The sequence below is a fragment of the Parasteatoda tepidariorum genome, chromosome 4 (assembly GCF_982258835.1).
Source record: "Parasteatoda tepidariorum strain Cologne lab strain chromosome 4, Ptep-v5.0, whole genome shotgun sequence".
NCBI lineage: Eukaryota > Metazoa > Arthropoda > Arachnida > Araneae > Theridiidae > Parasteatoda > Parasteatoda tepidariorum.
Window position 1 is genome coordinate 85,284,285 of NC_141758.1, and position 21,845 is coordinate 85,306,129.

General features: G+C 30.4%; 1 protein-coding gene and 1 long non-coding RNA gene across 2 annotated transcripts; both read left to right on the forward strand.

Moving 5' to 3' along the window:
• Positions 1–308: 308 nt before the first annotated feature.
• Positions 309–6,552, forward strand: LOC147811861 (uncharacterized). Its single transcript, XR_015433164.1, has 3 exons — positions 309–408; positions 2,214–2,358; positions 5,148–6,552. It is a non-coding gene; the product is annotated as an uncharacterized LOC147811861 (long non-coding RNA).
• A 12,764-nt stretch (positions 6,553–19,316) lies between these two features.
• On the forward strand, positions 19,317–21,285 carry LOC147811862 (uncharacterized). Its single transcript, XM_087161511.1, has 2 exons — positions 19,317–19,395; positions 19,561–21,285. Exon 2 carries the CDS (start codon positions 20,078–20,080, stop codon positions 21,146–21,148), a length of 1,071 nt encoding a protein of 356 aa, XP_087017637.1. The 5' UTR covers positions 19,317–19,395; positions 19,561–20,077; the 3' UTR covers positions 21,149–21,285.
• The last annotated feature ends 560 nt before the right edge of the window (positions 21,286–21,845 follow it).

Here is a 21,845-nt window from a genome sequence, read left to right on the forward strand (position 1 = left end):
GGTTCAAAAAGCCATCCACGACGGCAAATTTCTCATGATACTCGATCCAGGAGTTCCCTTGTTCAAAATTACAAGGCTAGGGAATTGAATATCAGTAGTCGTAATACTAAAATTGGTAATACCAAAAATTCGTTCATCAAAATTCGCGTCTGCGAAATCGGAGCTTCGAATGAGAACCAGATTTGTGACGATATTTGGTCAATTTAGGAATTGATAACTGGGCGGAGTGAGCTTGACGCTAGCTTTTATCCATCAATCTTCTTATAACCCTATATTGATTGACCCTACAAACTTTTTCGCCAAAGCAATTGGCGTTATTTAAACAAAAGCTATTGTTAGAGGAAGCCATTTTCTCTATTTAACTGCGCGGGATTTCATATTTTATCATCGTGAAAGTTTTAATTACAGGTAATTCTTATTAATTAAAGATTTATAATATTAGTGTACGTTTCATAGCAGTATATTAAAAAAATTACATGAAATTCAAAAAAGATTAATGAATTTTATTAAATATCTGTGAATACCACGCTTTTGATTTTGAAGTAAATAGTTTGTAAAATGTATGTATTTTAAGAAAATCGTTATAAAAAAAATTCATTTATCAAAGTTTTTCTCTGCTTCCTTAGAAATCCTTTGTTTGATCTGTCGAAAATGTGTGAAGCAGCTTAGTAATCAGTGTATTCATTGCTGAAAAAAAAATGGAGAGAATTTCTCACCCTTTCTCAAAAACAGGGTGAGATTTCAAAAAGTTAAGTGAGATTTCTAAAAATTAAAAAAACAGGAATAGACTTGGAAAAAAAACATTTCTATTTTTTCTATTCTGAGTTTAGAAGTCAGAAGATGTTAAAAATTTATTATAATATTTTTAAGTAATTATAATAACTTTTTAACATCTTCTGACTTCTAAACCATTGAACATTGAATATTTTTGCTGCATTATCATATCGAAAATGTTCTGTATCTACTTTTTCATTAGCTATTCTCATTAGGTTTGCTCAAATGCTTACCAATCGATCTGTTACGATATTTTGTTTTAATTCGGTTTGGGGGCTAAATAACCTTGCAACAGATGCTGAACTATTCGGAATCACTAATTAAATTTGTAGCATTGTGCACACACTTTCCTATTCTCTACATCTGCCAGCATAGGTTCTTCAATTATTTCTGTTATGGAATAGTGAAGTTCGTTGAAGTTATTTCCATGTTCATACTCTTTGTCAGGTCTTCCAGATTAGTTTTCACAGACTTAAACTTATACAAATTGCTCTAAATTGTCGATGAGGGAGTTTGGTAATTCATTAACAGCGAAAACTAGAGATAACTTTAAACAACTTATAAAGAACTCACTTTTTTTCTCAACACTTGTCGTAGCTGTTTTCATGTCTTTTTCAAAATGGCGGAAGACTAAATTTTTTCCAAAATTCAAGAGATTCGTGCATTTTAAAATTGATAAATTCAGTGCGCGAACTTCTCGCGTTAATCATTTTTTAATGCGGGAAAATAAAAAAAAATATGCGAGATTCTCGCGCTGTAGTGAAAACACTGGTAATGAAATTTCATTTAGTTAAATTACTTGATTTATGTTTATTTTAGTGACATAATACAGAGGTATCTTTTTTTTCTAGGAAATATATTGCTAATTGAAATTTATTTTATATAGAAAGTTTAATATTGAATTTTCTTAAAAATAGTGAAGAGTTTTTGATCATGTCTAAAATAATTTGTTTCAATTTTATTGTAAACTAATCTAAAAAAAAATTCTGAGAGAAATGGAACAAAATTAGATAATATTTATCATTTTCATTCACAGTTACTGCATTCATTATTATTCTTTTAGGTTGTCTTAACTATTGAATAAATTATGAGCATGCATACTTTCAAAAAAAATTTTTATTCTGTAGGTGTATCACATTTATGTGCAAATCAATTTGTACTCAATAATTTGTTTTATTTAAAATAAATAATACAAATACTATAATAAATTAGAAGATAATTCAGATTAGCAAGTTATCTTTATTGGATATTAATATGAAATTGAATTTTTTCAATTATTTAACTTCTCAAACTATATCTATAATTGTATTTTTTTCATTATCCTAAGATTTTTGACAGTTTACATATAAATGGACAATGTAAAGCAAACCTTTCATATTTCTTCTTTCTCTTCATAAAATACAAACTAATAAAATACTTTGTTTTGTTTTTTTAATTAGGTGATTCCCTGGAGAAGTATTTAGCTAATTACTTAAATGCTGAATGAAAATGGGATATCGATGTTTGCACACCCTGGAATCGGTATGGACAAATTAAGTATGCAGTTGTGAAGGGACGATAGTGTTTTTGTCTTAATTCATGTTGGTAGGTTAAAATGTAATTTATTTACATATTCAATGATTATGTATCTAAACCATTTGTTGGCATTGTTTGTATCTTGTGTAACTATTCTAATTCAGATACTGATTTATTTATTTTTTAATATTACTTATGGTTGTGCTATAAAAAAATAATTTGTTTTGCTTTTTTTAAAAATAAAGGAACTAATGATGTGCAATTGGGTACAATGCCCAACTTTAAAAAACTGGCTTTTGTGGTTAATAAAATTTGTGGGGTTATTGGGGAGATTTTGTTTAGTGATCTGTGGAAGAATAATTCTGGGCAGCCAGTCTAAAAAAAAGTGAAGAGAACTAGAACTCGGAAGGTATAACTCGTAACCACCCCCGGGCAACTATCTACATGTATTTTTTTTTATTTGTTTGTTATTAAATTTGCAAGTTTAAAATCTGTTGAACACCTTGGCGATTGTAGTTGTCGCGGCGGATCACATTACAGAAATATTCCTGAGTTGTTTTTCTCGAACCAAGAGTTTAGAAATTTCTCTTGCTAAAAGATCAGCATATGCTGTTGATATTGAAACATACAACATTTTGTTGATATTGAAAACGTCACTGTAAAGCAATTCAATGAAGTAATTAAAACTTTGTGAATTTTACTTGGGCTAATGTTCTGCGAATCAGCTTTATCTGTGGATGAATGTATTGGTTAAGATCACATACACTTGAACTGCCAGGTCCATATTCAACTGGCAAACATCTTTGAAGAATGCTAAAAAAAGGAAGTGTATATATACACAACTTTATATACTAATTATATGAAAATATTGTAATCTTGTCTTGACATTTAGCCAGATAACCAGAACTCATCCCATACAAATAAGAAAGAGTAGTCATGGTCAGAAGTCTGTTTAGAAGAAATTTGGGTCCGTTAACAAACTATTCACAAAATATCTTCTCATAAAAACGGACATTTCACAAAATAATTTATCTTTTACTCAGGCCCTTCACAAATTCGTTTATCTTCATTATTGTTTTGTTAATTGAATAAACCCTTCCCAGGAGAGGGGGGAGAACGTCAGATGTAAACGAAATAAATTTTGTCTTCGGCAGACGCTTCTTCCTTTATTCGTCCGAAATGAATATTCTACGTTCAGCAGTATAGGCAAAATGCCAAATATTTGTATGTTGCATCACTAATTTAGTAGCAGCAATTGCTGTTTATTTTTTAAATTTTAATTTTTTTAATTATAATTTTACAATGTTGGGAACTCCTTGAAAAAGTTTTTTTTTGCAATAGCAGACCCTATTTGCACAAATTCACAAAAGCAGGACCCTGGTTGAAAGAATGTGACTTAACGTTTATTTTATATTCACAAATTACGAGTAATTTTTTCTCAATTTTACAAATATGGACCTTTCACAAAATGTCTGGACAGATCCCTGACAGTACTTGAACAGATTTAGTACTATGATACTGTAAAGAAAAATATTCAGAATGTATTCAGTAGAGAGTGTTTTTTTCTAATATTCTTCTCTGTGCTACTTTACACAATGCAGAAAAATGTTTAGATGCAATAGAATATTTTATGACTAGTTCTCTCTCTCAATGATTCTGGTTCTACCCTTAAAGCACAGAGGAAAGATTGTTTAGAGCATTGTCCCTGAATTATAAATTCTCTTCCACTTTAAACGCCTATGGTAAAATATACTAAATGAATAATGCTAATAACGCTAATGAATAATGCCCATTGCTATTTCAAAATAGCAATGGGTATATTGTTCAACACTAAAAGATATTATAAAAAATTTCCGATTGCACGGAGATTAATCTAATTCTATTCTTTGTTAGCTTAAATGAGATGTAGACTCAACAGAAGCTAATACGAGTGTCTCAGTTAGTATCTTTCTGTATTATTACTATAATGTTTTTTGTTTTGATTATTCAGAGAATTGTATATTATAAACAGTGGCATTTACCAGAGTTTTTTTCCCCAACTGTATTGTTATAGTATGGATTGTTTACTGTTAGTACAGCACTGTTTATAAATTATTACAGTGTTAATAAAATAATTAAAGTCTGAATGAATTAAATGATCTTTTAATGTTTATCAGTATTTGTCTTTAATCAAACCCTGGTTAAGAAAAAGACAGTGCCCTTCCAGTTAGCATATTCCTCTTTTTATTAATAAAATTAATAATATATATATTTTTTAATTTGATTATTTCAAAAATATTTATTACTTTTGTTTTTATTCGTGGCATTTATTGCATTCTAAATAAAAACTAATTTAATGTTTGATCTAGATACTAATAAGTTTAGAAAATTAATTTATGATTTTATTTTTTATTCTTGAAAAAGGTTTAGAAAATAATATTCATTAAAGAACTGGTGATGTCGACAGAATTTAGATGATTAGATACTAAAAAACTGGGAGCAGTGCAATCAAACCTGAACAACAGACAAACACATCAACATGTACTGGCTCATCAATAAAAGTCAGCGTGGGGATAACACAACATGCACATTCCATGATCCATCATGGACTCGTGCCTTTAAGAAGCCTACATGGCTGTCTCTAGGGTAAACAGTTACTCAACAGTGCACACACCAACTGAACAATTGTCTGTGGGGTCGTTTAGGTTGTGTAAAGAAATAATAAAAAAATCTGTCCTGTGACTAACTATTAAATGCTGTGATGTAATGTCCTGTGATTGTCTTGTTCTTAAAGCCATTAGTCTTTATGTGTAAACCCTGATTGATGCTGCAATAGAAATATTAAATAATATTAATCAGACACTTCCCCTCTCTTTCAGATGTAAGTAACCTGACTAAATTGGGGATCTGCAAAAAGAATTTAAAAGAAAAAATCGAGCAACAAACCTAACGTTGCAATAATTTACACTCCTTTTTTATGTCTTGATTTTAAAGTGACAGATGTGTCAAATCCCCGAGTATAAGTTTGAGTGATGCTTCCACCCAAAAGAGTTGTGAGACCACTCTGAAAGTGTCGCAAGTATGCCATATGCATGGAAAAAGATGGATATGCCAAGTTTAATAATTAATTTTTTTTTTGTGTTAATCTGTGCTTATAACTTAAAACGTATACTTCTGTGCTAAATGTTCTTTCACTCTGTAATTCAAATTGATTCAAACTAATGTATGCAATCCTTTATTAGATTCACAAGGTGAAGAGTTGTGCTTTTATCTATATACTTAACCATTGGTTGAAATCTTAAAAAGGTATCTTGATTACAATATTAATTTGAAGCTTGAATCAACTTGTTCTCTTCTAGCTTTTGCCTGGATTCTACTGATGATTCATGTTTGTCCCGGGGAATAGTCTCACAGCATTTTCTGCTTAAAGCTTTTCTGTGAGATATGTTTACCAGGACTTGATTTTCTACAATGGTTTATGCAGATTCTCATTTAGTTTGAAGAATATCTCTGTACCGTAACAAGATAACATTTCAGTCATTGATTTTGCTATATGTATTAAATATAATTGTATATTTTTAAAATTCATAAAAATAATTAAGCTCTTTATTTTCCGGCACGGAATACAATCTGAAAATCTGATATTTTTATAAAAAATCTGAATTTTCATAAAATTTTTGATTTTAAACCAATCCTTTTTTCTGATTGCCACAAGCACGCATCCTGTGATTATTGTGCTAAAGTAATTTTTAGTAGCTTTTTATTGGAAAATATTATTCCAATAGCTGTCTGTTGCTGATTATTTTACTAAATTATTATTTTTGGAAATTTTTTTTTGTAGTATTTAAACACTTGCATCAGAAATATTTGTTTATGATGTAGATTATTATTTACCTGTGTTTTATAATTTTGAGATAAATAATTATATATTATTAGGTAATGTTTGTTTTTAATATATTATACCGGTATTCCTAATTATAAAATATTAATATTATAAGTTTCCCACAAAAGATAGCGTTTATAGTTTTGTTTTACTAATTTACATATTTAAATATATGTCTATTAATGTTATGATTTAATAGTTAAATTTTTATCTTACTCTCGTAATTAGTGCATACAATTTTGTCTCTTATAGTGTTCCTAATTTTTGATTCCTAAGGTTGGCAGCTATGCAATAGTTATAAAGAAAGACTTAGCTGCTTTTTTTCTCAGGATGATGCCACTAGTAGTGGTCATAGACCTTATATGATTGCATCTGCAAGCACCTTCATAGAGTCAAGCTAGCTATCATATTCTGTCTATTGTGTAAGAATAAAAACAAATATACGTGCTTCAAATTCTCAGAATTTTTTCTTCCTTTTTTATACTTTTTACATATGCTGTACTCTTACCACTAAAAATAAATATATTCAAAAGAAAATATATCTCATTTATTTATTCTTTCTTGAAGATGTATATCAAGAGAAAGATACTATTTTATAGTACATATGTATCCAAGGTGCTACTACTTTAACACTGCAACTATTTAGATTTAAATGAATCTCAAGTTAGAATTTAATGCTACTATATTTAATTAAAATTTTGAAAATACGTTCAATAGTACGTTTAGAAGTCATTTGACTAAAATATTGATAAGTATTGAGCAAGAGCTCTTGACCTGAGAAAAAAACCAGAGTTTTGGGAAACCAAAAGCGTTAGTTAACTTATTTTTAACGAACTAATTTTTATAACTGTAATTCAACTTTATTTTATTTTCAACTAGCTGAATATCCACTCTTCGAACAGGATTAATAAAATTAAAAAACAATAACTCGATACTGAAAAACCCAATGAAATCGTGGACAAAACTGAAAGGTATATACTGACAAAATTAATAAGCAAAAACATAACAAAACCTGTTTTTTGTAGTTCAGCCCATTAAAATTGAGATTAACTGTATTCAGCATTACTAGGCATAATATCGAAATTTACCATTAACTTGAAATTTTTGTAAATAAGTAATTTTTTTAATTTATATAAAAGGAATTACCTATATTAATTAAGCATCATTGGCGGCAATAATAGTATGGCGCTTGTTTACGATTAATCTAAACGAATAAGCACCTGTACTCCATAAATGTTGCTTTTTGTAACATAATGGCTTACTTTTTAGTATTTCAATATGCATCTATTACATTACTTAAATGAACTGAGTGTCAGCATTAACACTTTGACTCAGAATTTTCATTAAATATATTTTTTTTCATTATTTCTTTGTATTTATTCATGTCAGGATAAGTGAGAAATAATATTTGGTGATTTTAATAATATTTGGTGAGATGAAATATAACGTGAAACACCATGTTTTTTTCTGCATAAAAAGTCAAATATTTCAAACGCGGCTCATTTTCAAACAATTTAACTAATATACAGTTATTTAAATCTTAGCGAAGCAGTTATTTATAATTGAAACTTTTTTAATTTACAAAATCATTAATACATTTTTGAATATGAATCAAAAAAAGATTTTTCCAAACTAATTATTTTGAATTTTATATTTCAGTAAAATCTATAATTCCGTAATCTAACAAATATTTTTTATCAGCTGTTTGACTTTTTATTTTTAAAGAGAGAATACCAAAAATATATATATATTCTTACTAGGAATTAAAAGGCCAGAGAAAAAGAAAAGAGGGACAGCGGTTAATAACACTGTAGTAATTTTGTACGTTTTTCCTAAGCAAATTAGTACCACTTTCCCATTAATTTTGCCTTTCATTGCAAAAGAATTTTTATTTTATTTTAATTACCGCTGTTTTTAAATTATTTACTTATACCGAAACACATTTTGACAGACGTGACAAATTAAATACGTGATTTCAGATAACTTTAGAGATAATTTGGTGATATAGTGCTACCACGCAAATTTTTTTTTCATTGTTGTTGTTTACGTCGCACTAAAGCTGCTCAATGGGCTATTGGTAACGGTCTGGAAAACATTCCTGACAATCATCTGAAGACATGCCATCACAATTTTGAACTCTGCACAGGTGAGGCTCCCTTCGCTTCGATAGACCGACGACATGCGCGTGAAGTCAAGTACGTACGTATAACATTTTAACGAGGACCAATACCTCACACCCTCGGTCCCTTCACAGATTGATCCAAGTAGTTTTTCACCCGCACGCTGACAGCGGCCAGTGATGCTCGACTTCGGTGATCTGCTGAGAACGTGTCAACAATCAGTCAATTGCGGAACTGTTGATTGAAATTATGACATAGCGAGAAAAAAAACTAAATAAAGTACAAGCAATAACTCTTTTTTATTGTTATTAAATAGATCTATAAAGTATCAATGATGTTATCTTTAAGATTTTTGAGGAAACAACGGCTAAGGCTTAACCAGTCAACCCCGCTTAAAAGAATATCATCAGTTCCAGCGAAATCTATGCAATTGAGCGGGTTATTCGATTAAAAGGATAGTGCAATATTCTATCCTAAATTTCTGCGAAATTTTATTTTTAATTGTATTTAATGCAAAGTATAGTGTTTTGATTAAATAAACTTAGTTTTATGATCAATAAACAATTTTGATTAATAGTATCTGTGTTAGTATCATAAAATATAAATGTCATTTAAAGTTATATAAAAATAAATCAATATTAGTGAATAGTATAATATATAGGTACTAAAATATTATTTGATCCCTTCTGAAAAAATCTATAATTGAAGACTATTTTTATACTCGTTTAATTTGTCAATTTATCAAAATTAGATTTTCAGTTTCTATTAAGACTTTCATGAATAATTGCGTATTCCTTTCAAACGCATATTCAGATTATTTTTTTTTCTAACCTCGTCTTGAGAATTTCCAAATTAATGAGCTATTTTAGTTTGGAATTTTTTTAAGTATATCGTTTCCCAGATTCATTGTCCCCCCCCCCCCGATTAATTCAAATCCATCCTTTTCTCGCTGAACTTGCAACCATTCTCAGAGTTATTCTCTGGATTAAGCAATAATTATTCTTACTTAAGAGAAAGACACACTGTATCAAGGGCGCCGGCAGGGGGGTGCAAGGAGGTGCACTTGCACCCCCCTGGCTTTTTTTAAAAGCAATTAAGGAGATACCGAAAAACAATTTTGTTATAAAAAATTTTTATTAAAAATATTTTTATTCAAAATCAAATAATTAACTAATCATTGATACATAAACAATTAAAGAATTGTTTAATCAAACAAGAATTATAATCGTCTTGTTTGCTGTCCAAATCTGTTTACAACGTTTTCAATAAATTCTGAGTCATCTTTGATTCTTTTCTTATGCACACTGAGCATGCACAAACCATAGAGTTGAAATACAACTCTATGGCACAAACTACTTAATCTCTCGTGAGACTTTGTAGATTTATTCCATATTTTGATGCTTCACATTGTACTAAAAGTGCGTTCAATAGTGCACGTAGTAGCTGGAAGAGTTAGGCCAATTTTGATTGCCGCCTCTACAGCCGGATAAAACGTTGTGACTTCAATAACTAAATCGATGTATTCGAGGGATTCGTAAGAATTTTCTCTATTCCTCCACATTTCGTACCACGTTGTAGCGTCAGTGATGAAATTCGATGAGAGCAGATCTTTATACATAGTATATATATCTTATAAAACTTCAGGATATGACACTTCGTCCAGTTTGTTCATCGCATTCGGGTAAAGCTGTAAGAGTGAAAATGCTTTTCTTTGTGTAGAAGAAAAACGGTCTTTAAAGAAGATATAATGAAGTCCAAATAAGGAATAAAGATTGATCTCCTAAAAAATTCTTCTGCGTTTTCAGAAGGCACATTCGATCTATGAACTTGTCTAGATGCCACTCGAGGTCGATTCGTTTCAATGCCTGATTCTTCGTAAATGTGTTCTGCGTTCGTGAAAATTGCAGTAAACTCTTCAGATGCATTGTTTTGATGAATTTGCTGCCCCTCTATCAAATTCGAACTTTTTTTTTAAAAAAATAATGAAGAAATGAATCTTGAAGAAAATTAACAATGAAAGTATATGTAATAACAAAACAAAATGTAATAACGGAATTTTTTAAACTTTTTCTTCTTTTTTTTGGGGGGGGGGGATTAGTTTATTAGAGGGTTGCACCCCCTTTTAGATTATTCTGCTGGCGCCCTTGCACTGTATACTGATGTGTTACGTTTTTGAAATTTTTTCTTATTAAGCTTATAGCGCACCAGGAGGGGACCACAAATCTTGACTACAAAACAAATCACTCTGTGCCTTTTTAAAATTCTAAATGATGTGTAAGTAAGTACAATTTGTCTAAAGTAAGAACTCCCCTATTCGTCTGGACCCGTGGGGGTGACTATGGTAACAAGGTATAGCTATTTCAAATAGGGGTGTGGGTCACTATTTAGGATATATTTTGTCTCGGGTGGGAGAGAGAAAGGGAATCTTTTTCTTCATATTGCCCTAAAGCAGAGTTTCCCAAAGTGTGGTTCGCGTACCCCCAGGGATACGGGCACAGTTTAGCGAGGGTACGCGTCCTTATGCGAAGTATCTTGCAATAAACGAAAATTTCAAACAAACTTATTTAAAAACAAAGCTAGCCATGAAAATTTACGGAGTTAGCAGTTAATAATTAGTGGTGTCAACAGCCAGTTGTGATTTTTAACTTTTGTGCAATTTTTTTATAGTAAAAAATGCACTCATTTTTTATTAGTGGTACACAGCGTTACGAAAAATTTAGAAAAGGTACACAAAAGTCATAAGTTTGGGAAAACGCTGTCCTAAAGTAAAGAGAAGCTACCCTCCCTGAAATGCGCTATTCTTGTTTCCTTAGCAGCAGACGGCCTCAGATTTAGTGGCGGGGGGAGTTCTTACCGTAAACAAACTATAAGTCAATGAGATGTAAAGCACTCGTCGCTCACTTCAATGTATAACTAGCAGCAAGATTTGATTTTTTTTTTCAATTTTACCCCTAACACCTGCTTAGACCAACTAATGAACAGGACCCTTTTGAAGTGACCACCTATTGTATCCTTATCTTAACTGAAAAACGAAAATTTCATTTTAGTTAGTGAAGCATTTCTCCAAAATAATTTTTTTTTCATTTCAGTACCTCTTCTTCATGCAATTAGGCGGGGACAAAAAACAAAGAATGTCAGTTTAAACGGGGAAATTTAACATTAGTTGCATACAAAATGATTTGGTTCCATTCGTGTAAGCGGGTTATTCGATTATCCAACATGCAATTAAGTGGACATGACGCAAGAAAGTTCCAATCCGTTTTTCACTCGAACGGTTTGTAATAGAATGTTTTAATGTCAACAGTAACCTTCGTGCGACGAACTATTAGTATGCCAAATTTCATTGCTCTCTGTCGGATGGTTTAGTCCAGGGGTGGCAAACCTTTATGTCTCAACGTGCAATTTTTCCTAAAAAAATGTTTAATGAACTAGTTAACGTATAGTTTGTCTAAAGTAAAAACTCGCCTAGCCATTTGTCAAGACCCTTGGCGGTGACTATGGTAACGAGGTCTAACTATTTCAAGGAGTGTGGGGTCATTGCTTAGGACAGATTTTGGCTAAGATTCGGTGAGAGTAAGAGGACTTTTTTTTCGGTCTATTGTGTTAGCCCTAGAGTGAAGAGAAGCTACCTTCCCTCCCCCTCAATGCCCGCCTGTGTTAACATTTTTCGTCAATTCGGACATTAACAGGGCACCATATTAGGTGGGCCAACGTTGCTCCCACAGTAAGGACAGATAGTACAGAGAAGAAAAGAACATCCATGCCTTGCCCGGGATTCGATCCCAGAACCTTTCTGGTGCAAGGGCAGTTCCCTAACCCTTCCACAGGCCGGTCGGCTAGCTACCTTCCCTGAAATACGCTATTATTGTATCCATAGCAGCAGACGGTCTCAGACCATGTGGCGGGGGGAGTTCTTAGCTTAGACAAACTATAAATACTCTGTTAAATTCTGCATCCATTTATAATTACATTCATGTTTTTAAAATATAGGAAAAAACAAGTGAGTGCGAGCGAAAAGGACACATGGCCTCTAACATAATTGGATATAAATAGGAGAACAGATTTTAAATTATCGTAAGTTAAAGCTAGACGCCCGGTGGCTGAGTGGTAGTGCTTCGCGCTCCCGTGCCACAGGTCCTGGGTTCGATCCTCAGGCCGGGCAAGATTGACTCAGCCTTTCATCCCTTAGTGGGTAGACAAATGAGTACCAAGCATGCTTGGGAACATGCACTGGGGGTTCCGCGTTCGGCTGACCACCTAACTGGAACATCTGCTCCTGCACCCCAGAGCCCAATGTCAAGAAAACTGAGATGGGCCTAGTAGGCCTTGGCCCCCTAGGGGCTGTCGCGCCACTGAGTTTAGTTTAAGTTAAAGCTACATTTTTTTTCCTTCGGCGTAATTTAGTTAAGCTAAGATTATAAGCAGTAAAATTATGATCGCGGCAGTACTTATAGAGTGGAGGGAGTCTCTCCCCCCTCCCTATATATGTGTGTGTGTGTGACATAAAACGCTTCAACTTATCTTTTTATGTTATTCCTTTGTCGAAGTCCTTTTCTTAATTTACTATTCTAAACTAAACGCTTTTGCACTTTAATATTCACATCCTGTCTTGTAATCTACTTTTGGTTTCAAATCATGCATTGAGTAACAGTTTTGATTTCCCCCCTTATTTGAACTGTGAGAAAGACTTTTTCACTCACCTTATTTAAAATATAGATTTTATTTTATAACCGTCGTTGAACAGCCGATCCAATTTTAGGTTTACGACTCCTAATGTTCAACTCTGTAACCTTTTAATTTTGAACAAATTCAGTAGACAAGGAAATTTTTGTTTGATTTGTTATAGGAACATGGAGGACTTTGCAACTCGATAGATTTAACTTGCATCAGTCACCATTTACTATACGGGCAGTCTTCGGCCGGCTGTGGACTTTTTCACTCGCCTTATTTAAAATATAGATTTTATTTTATAACCGTCGTTGAACAGCTGACCCATTTTTTGGGTTTACGACCACTAATGTTCAACTCCGTAGTTTTGTAATTTTATAATTAAAAACTGGAAAGTTCCGCCCCTTGCTTACGTTGCTGATCAACCCTCATGGTTGCTTCTCATTAATCGTTGCGGATTAAGAGAAAAAAACCGTTTATTTCCATAAATTACGCTTGAATTGCTATTTACATTTTGAAGATGACTAAATTTAGACAAAACAATAAAATTGGTACCAATCAATAAAATTGGAACATCCTGTAGAGTTAATACTCAGTGAAGATGGAACCAAGGGAAAAAGTATTCGCCTCCGAATGAGTTGAACCAGATTCGAATCCCAATAATGGCTGGTCGATACGAATTCCGCACCCGGCTCGCACCTACTACAGTGCTGATGTAAAATATCCTCCACGGTAGACGGATTATGGGATTTCGTGGTTTTTTTCTTCGTGTAACGCAAACGCGGGTTAGTTTCAATAAAAAATTTTCCCAACACTTGATCCAAGAGTTCCCTGGTCTTCTGGATTGGGTCCAAAATTACAAGGCGACGTTGTTGAACATTGGTAACAGTAAACCCAAAATTGGGTCGGCTGTTGAACGACGATTATGAAATAAAATAAAAATCACGCGCTCCAATCACATTTTTCAATAATATCCCGATTTTTTTTTTTTTTTTAGAGTCAGATTTAAAGCTCTTAAATATCATTACTTAAACTGCATAACATATTTGAGTTTGGATGGAGTTGGATGACTGCATTCAAATCATCCTACTCCAGTCATTGTTGTCGAAACTGGTTGTCGTAATAATTTCATTTAAAAACAATAAAAGGTTTCAACTTAAACAGGGCATTTCATAAAGTTCAACCATAATGTATATTTTTAAAATCCTTGATGAAATTTAAGTAAAAAAAACGAGTACACACATTGTCATAAATTAATAACTAGGCAAGGAAAAAAAAATCAAAATTTAATGAATCATGACTGATGAAGGTGGGATTGGCTAAAAACTTGTGATTACTAGAGAAAACAATACTTAGAAGGCGATTAAAACTTAACACGTTCGTGTGTCATCGGTCATTCAAACTGATTTTCTATTTTTCATACCGCCTATTTAACAATTAATTTAACTGATACGATGACGTTGTCATTTTTTCTCCTCTATGAAATATCAATTTGCAGCTTTTACAACGTATTAGATGTAATTACAGAACACCCTGTATGATGTACAGTATTTTACGTGATTATTAATTAGGTAATTTTCACAATCAAATTTAAATAAGATAAATAGCTTTTCTAATACCTAAAATTTAAAAATATAATTTTTTAACTTCCTGTAATTACTACGTCTCTTCAAAATTATGTTGAAAATTTATGATGTTAAGAATGATATAAAATGTTTCATACCTTTTAAAATACACTTCTTTTTATAATCATTAATGAATAAAATACAAATAATATTTAATTCTTAAAGGAACTTCAACATTAGTTTTGGACAAATGAATTTTACTGTAATGTAAAAATATTTTTAAATTCTTGAATTTAACTTCATAGTTACAACTGAAATGCGAATTGTCATAGCATTTGTGCTCATATTTTCGACCGCTCTTTAGAATGAGCTATTGCAAAAAGTTACATAGATCTTACGAAAAAAAGAACAACTTAGTGTTCAAACGATATTGAGGAGCATTTAGAATGTCGAAGGCACTTAGGAAAAAAAAAAGTAAATAAATAAAATTCTGCTGCTTTTATCCTTGTGTTTCATACTAGGTTTATCAGGCATGTTGCAAATATTGATGAGCTTTCTTAGAGTTTTTAATATCATTGACGTTTGGAACAGTATAGTCGATTCTGGTAATGCTGTCATTAAACTATAAATGAAATTTCATCTAGAAAGAGTCGGCCCAGTTTGAGCTCCATCCTAAGCACACTTCTCTTCAAATACAATTAATTCATATATAAAATGTAGCAAATCAAAATTGAAACATTATTTATTGATTACCAGTTAACCTCACTATTTTCCTTAGTAATAAGCAATGAAAACTCACCACTCATGCTCTAAGGAAAATCTTTTTCAATGGTGCATTAGAGTTCAAACAGCGATTTTACAAATGAACAATTAAAAATAAATAATAAAAAGTACTGTTAAATTAATGGAGTAATGCCTTTTCATTCTATGCATGAATCATGGGGATAAGTATAGGCTTACTGTTTGCGGGTTGCAGCCCAAGAATAGTCAAAGGGTCATCTAAGAAACGACAAAAATAAATAAAATAAGAAAAGCTATATCCAATAATTTTTTTAAAAAAATGTCAAAATTCCAAAACTGCTAAACAGTATGAGAAAGAGCCTTAGTGCAGATTATAAATAAAATGCCAATTCTATACATGCAAATAAAATAAAAATTATATATATATTTTTTTCATGCGTAAAAAATTAACTAAATATTTAACAAATCTCATTTTCTGTATTAAATGTATAAAAATTTATTTTAGCCATGATAAAAAAATGAAAAAAAAAATATATATGTGTAACCTGTTATGAAAAAATGAAACTTTACTTTACTTGTAGCTTTTTTTTAAGACTATGTAAAAAAGCAGCTTCTTTTTTATATTAGGTTTTATTTCATACCAAACTTTGAGTACATTAACATTGATACAAATGGTAAATAAATTAAGAATTTAATATACTTTTTATGACCATTTAAACTGTAGTTGATTTAGACTAAGAAGAAATAATACACTTCTCCATTAGATTGCAAAGCAAAAAATTTTTATTTTAGGCTATAAAGTAGCAGTAACCATGTAAGCATAAACAAATACTGTTAATTCAAATAATAACAAACAATTTAATTCTATTTACTTAAGTTGATTTGAAATGAGATCCACAATCCCTTAAGATGTTCTTTGGTCTCCTTATGTTTCTAAACAAAGCATAAAAAATAAATGCCCTTTTAACATAAAACGAGACAGTTGTACTGTAAAAAAAATTTCTTCCTTCATGTTTCAGCATTCATACATAACTTTTTCAGAAAAAAAAAATATATATATATATGCTAGCAACATTTAGACCAGTTTAAATTAGATATTCATCCAACACAAAACAATCCTGTAAAAAACTTTTAAAAAAAACTTTAATGAAATAAAAATTAGAGTAAATTATTTAGACTTTTTAATATTGTCATCAATAAACAAATTTTGTGTATTATAAAATCATATTATGATTGTGAGAAATAGAGACACTTTTTAGAAAAGCCACACAATCTCCGGTACACAAAAAAATCAATTAAAACAGACACGAAAGCCACACATCAATTAAAAAGAAAATGTATTCAAATTCATCTGAAAGTAAGATCCAGTCAGTGGTGTTACATCCTTTAGAACTGCTCTTAGAAGATATTAGAGGGTATGTTGTTATTTTGCAGTACAGTCAATGGTGGATACGATGTATTTTAGATGTAAATATAAACTACGAAGAAGTTAAGATACGTTTTCTACAGCCTCATGGACCCTTACTGTCATACTCGTACCCACGGAAGCCTTTGATATTGAAAGTAAATAAATCATGGATCATTTAGAAGGTTGAAGTACTAACAACAACAGGTTAAGACTTTTTCATACCGTCTGATGAGATAAAAATAATTAACAAAAAAATAGCACTACATCATTCCTAACTATTTCATAAAATTTTATAATGCTTATATGTTTAAAAAATTACTAATTCTGTTCATAACATATTGTAACAGAGTTAATAATCATAATTTTAATTTTATAAATTATTTTCTATGAAATAAATGTTATTCATATCTCGAAACTATTTTAAATATTTTTTGCATATCAAAAGGTAAACCATTTTTTAATAAGAAAAATATAATACACTTGCTAAAAATAAAAATGTTATTTTCGATACATTTTAGGAGCCAAAAGTATGGGATAAATATTACTTTTGGTATGAATGATCATTGATTTATATATTGGTTTAAGAATTTTAGGCTTTTTACTCAGTTTTCTACGTATATTGTATGAAATGTCTTAAAGGGGAAAAAAGTTGTACAGCATACCACTTTCAATTAATAAAAATTTTGGTTTGCAATAATTAATGTTTTTTTTTTTAAATTTCAATTTCTATGCTACAAATTTGAAAGGTGTAGAAGAATGTTGCAGTCAATAAAAAATATTTCTTTCGTAATTCTTTGAGATCACATATCACAGGTCAAAGGCCTAATCAGGTTGCTTTGAAAGTTGACCTAGCCTCAGAAAGTCATATAAGGTATCAAATGAAAGGTCTATTGCAATGGTGTTTCAAATCTTTTTTTAAACACCATTTACTTTCTTCTAAAGTAAAAAAAAAAGTAACTTATAAAGTAAAGTTCTTAAAGTAACTTTTTTTAAGTAAAAAAAAAAAAGTTGCAGTTATTTATATGCATGCAAATTAGTGGTTTTTTCAATGAAAATTTTATTTTTTCACGTGTTTATAACTTGGACAAATTTCAAATTAAAAACTGTTCGAATTGTTTACATTATCATGTGTGCATGCTCCACCAAATTTCATTAAAATAGTAGGTGGGTCAGTTCAAAAGTGATTGATCTGTTGTGGAATGACTCATTATGAAATTTTTCCTTTGCTAATATTTCCTTCTACTTATTATATAAATATAATTCAAATTTTAAAGGATCATTTTAATTGATAGTTTCTAAATCAAAAAATAAAAAATTTTACTCTTATATGCTTCAAATATAGATTTTTATATATTTATTATTTGATTGTTACAAAATTGTTTTTCTAATAAGGCAGTGGTAAGTTTAAAAAAAGCAACATTTTTATACTAGCCACTTGATGCACATTTGACCTAACTCTTAATACACAGCAGTAAATATGTAATCAAAAATCTAATCTATCATCATAAAAGTAAGTAGTCAACTATTTCGAAAATAAATTTCATGTAACATGAATTTTTTTCATTTCCAATATTATTGTTATTTCCACAGAATTTTTATCATTTCAATATTATTGTTTATCATGATGTGCTTAGATTCACAAATATATTATTACTTTTCATTACTTCCAAATAAATATATAATAATTGATAACCACATAAAAATTTTATCGATAATTTTTAAATCTTGCCATAGTTTTATTAACTAGCCATAATTTCATTTTATTAAAACTGCTCGTTACAAATTCATTCAAAAATGTTATAAGTAGAAACACTTTTAATGTCGAATAAACATAATATATAAACACTTAAACATCAATTTGAACTTTACTGCAGAATTATTTTTTATGTTACAATTACAATGCTTAATAATTAAGTACAAATGTTAGGAAATATGCATAGGATGATTAGACATTACATGGCATAATTATTCTTTTAATTTAGATCCGAATTTTCTTTTCCTTACAACAGAACGTAAGAAAATTATATAAATATTGCAGCTAAGCTTTTAAAAGAGAATACTAATTTAAAAGTATTTAAGAGTACCCGTTAACATACTCTTAATATCAAAATGACATAATTTTATTTAAAAACAAATAATAAACATAGCAAAGAAAACATTCATTTTTATTGTTACATTTATAAATATCGAAAAATTCGAAAACATTTTCGCCTAATTTCTTTTTTAAGCACAAATCTCCTCTTTTCCAGTGGCTGTTTACTATGCTGTTTACGAAATAAATGTAAACACAATCCATCAATGAACCAATTGTTTCATCACACCAAGTACGAGATTACGCGAGAACACAAACAGGCGTGCACAAAATTATTGAAATTTTTATTTTAATTCACAATAAACGCGATAACTTCTCAAATTCTTGCAACCATGAGTGATACTCAACAGCCAATCATAGTGCGAAAAGCCCATTGATCCGACGTTATCATCTCCTTGTTGCTATTCTGTAGTAGAAACTATGGTTTAAAATTAGTTACCAATTCCAAACCTAGTTAATAGAGACCCCGCCAATACAGCATCCCTATTTTTTTGTGAAAAAATATTACGCATGGCAACCCTGCCCGTGCCCCTTGGCCTATTTCTGTCACATTAAGATATTACTACTAAGAAAGCTATAAGCAGATGTTTATTGTCTACATATATCTTTAAAATTGATACTTAAGATAAACACAAGTGCATGTTAAAAAAGTTAGTTATATATTTATTATTTTGAATAATATTTGAAATAAGTTGTGATTTTAAGAATTTGTGTGCATACAAAAATGTCAAATGTCTTTTAAATATCTGTCTGCATAGTTAAATTTTCTTTGTTCTTAAAATTCTTTGAGTTAAATTCTCCTTTTTCTTTCATAGTTCTTCAGCCTTTTTCAGGAGATCCGTTTTTACACCAAGAGGGGAAGATATTTCACTCCTTGATGATATATTGATGGTACAGTTATCTGAAAGTAATCGCTACTGATCATTAAAAGCATAATAATTTACAAAGACATTTCTATTTCATAAATTTAAGTATTTCTGTTTATAAGACCTCTGTTAAATTTAAGTAAAGGAAAAAAAAATATTTTAATTGAATTGCATTGATTCTTGGGAGAATTTTTTTATTTTTGATAATTCTTTGTTGGTTTAGAAAACATTGTCTTAGTATTTAAATCATATTGCAAGTATACATATTTTAAGCAGTTGTATTTGTTGTGCATTAAAAAAATTTCATTCACTAATAACTTAGACAGAAGCTAACCAATTTAGATTGAAAAAAAAAAGGAAATATTTATATTATATTTATAAATTATCAAGTTCAAAGGAAGGAACAATATTCAGTGTTGCTTCTGCAGGAAAAAAAAACTACTGAAAATATTTTATATTTGCATCCATGTCTGCAAAAAACTCAATTTCATGTGACATATGTCATAAATCGTTTCGTCAAAAAAATTTATTGATTCGGCATTCTGTAGTTCACTGTAAGGAAAAGCCTTTTTCTTGCAATATATGTGATAAAAAATTTTCCTACAAGACAACTTTAACAATGCATTCTCATATTCACACTGGAGAATATCCTTATTCTTGTAATATATGTGATAAAAAGTTTTCCATAAAGAACCAACTGAACATACATTACAGAACTCATACTGGAGAGAAACTATATTCTTGTAATATATGTGATAAAAAGTTTACAAGTAAGAGCTATCTGAACCTTCATTTGAGATTTCATACTGGAGAGAAACTATATTCTTGTAATATATGTGATAAAAAGTTTACAAGTAAGAGCTATCTGAACCTTCATTTGAGATTTCATACAGGAGAGAAACCATATTCTTGTAACATATGTCATAAAAAGTTTACTTCGATGCCTACTCTCAGGGATCATAATATTATTCATACTGGACAGAAGCTATATTCATGTAAGATATGTAATAAAAGTTTTGCTGTGAAGGCATATTTAAGAAAACACAGTCGTCGTCATTCTGAAGAGAAGCCTTACTCTTGTAGTATATGTCAAAAAAGGTTCACAACTGGAAACAATTTGTACAGTCATCGTATGATTCATACCAAGCCATTTTCATGTAATTTATGTAATAAAAGATTTGCAATAAAATCGCGGTTAACTAAACATATGTCTGATCATTCTAAGAATAAAAAAGAGGTATTCTCTTGTAATGTATGTGATAAAAGATTTGCTCAAAAGCAGTATTTAGAGAGACATAATCTTATTCATATTAGAGAAAAAAATTATTCTTGTATAGTGTGCAATAAAGGTTTTACGCAACACAGAAATTTAATGAGACACAGAGTTGTTCATTCAAATGAATTACCTTATCCTTGTAATATATGCAAAAAAAGATTTTTGCTGAAGGAAAGCTTAGATAAGCATTATAAACTTCATACTAGCATAAAACCCTATTGTTGTCTACTGTGTAACATTTTCCCATCAAAAGTAATTTAACTCAACATAGTCTTGTTATTATGAATAATAATCATATGTACTGTCATATGCATAATAATCATATGTACAGTATTTAGAGTAAAACTTATGCATTAAAAAGTGGTGGGGGAATAAATTCTTGTTTTTACTCTTTCTCATTTTTGCTAATAGTGAAAATTTTCTTTTGTCAGTTGTTATCCGTAGTATATACTTTATAGCAGTGTTCCCCAACCTTTTTATCATCGCGGACCTGACAACGTTTCATAATTTTACTGTGGCCAACTAAGGGGGGGGGGGGCGTAGATTGTTTATATTTTAGATTATTTTGATTTATTAATTCTAATTTAATTGTATTTAAACATGCCTTCAAAATAAAATACAGTTACACCAAAAAACAAATATAAAGTTTTTTAACTTACTAGAACGTTAAATCAATGAGAATCCTGAGCTTGTTTCTGTGCAATGAGACGGTTCCCTCTGGGGGTAATCCGAGACAATGACACCCGAAGGGTGTTGCTTATGTCCAGGAATTCAAACTAAGAATTTAACTAATCAAACTATGAACTGGGAATTTAAATTTAGTTTCAATGAAATGGGCGGCCCGGTACCATTTGATCTACGGACCGGGGGTTGGGGAACACTGCTTTATAGAATCTGCTATTTATCTGAATCATTTAAATTATGTTACATCTCTAACATTTTTGCTAATTAATTTTTT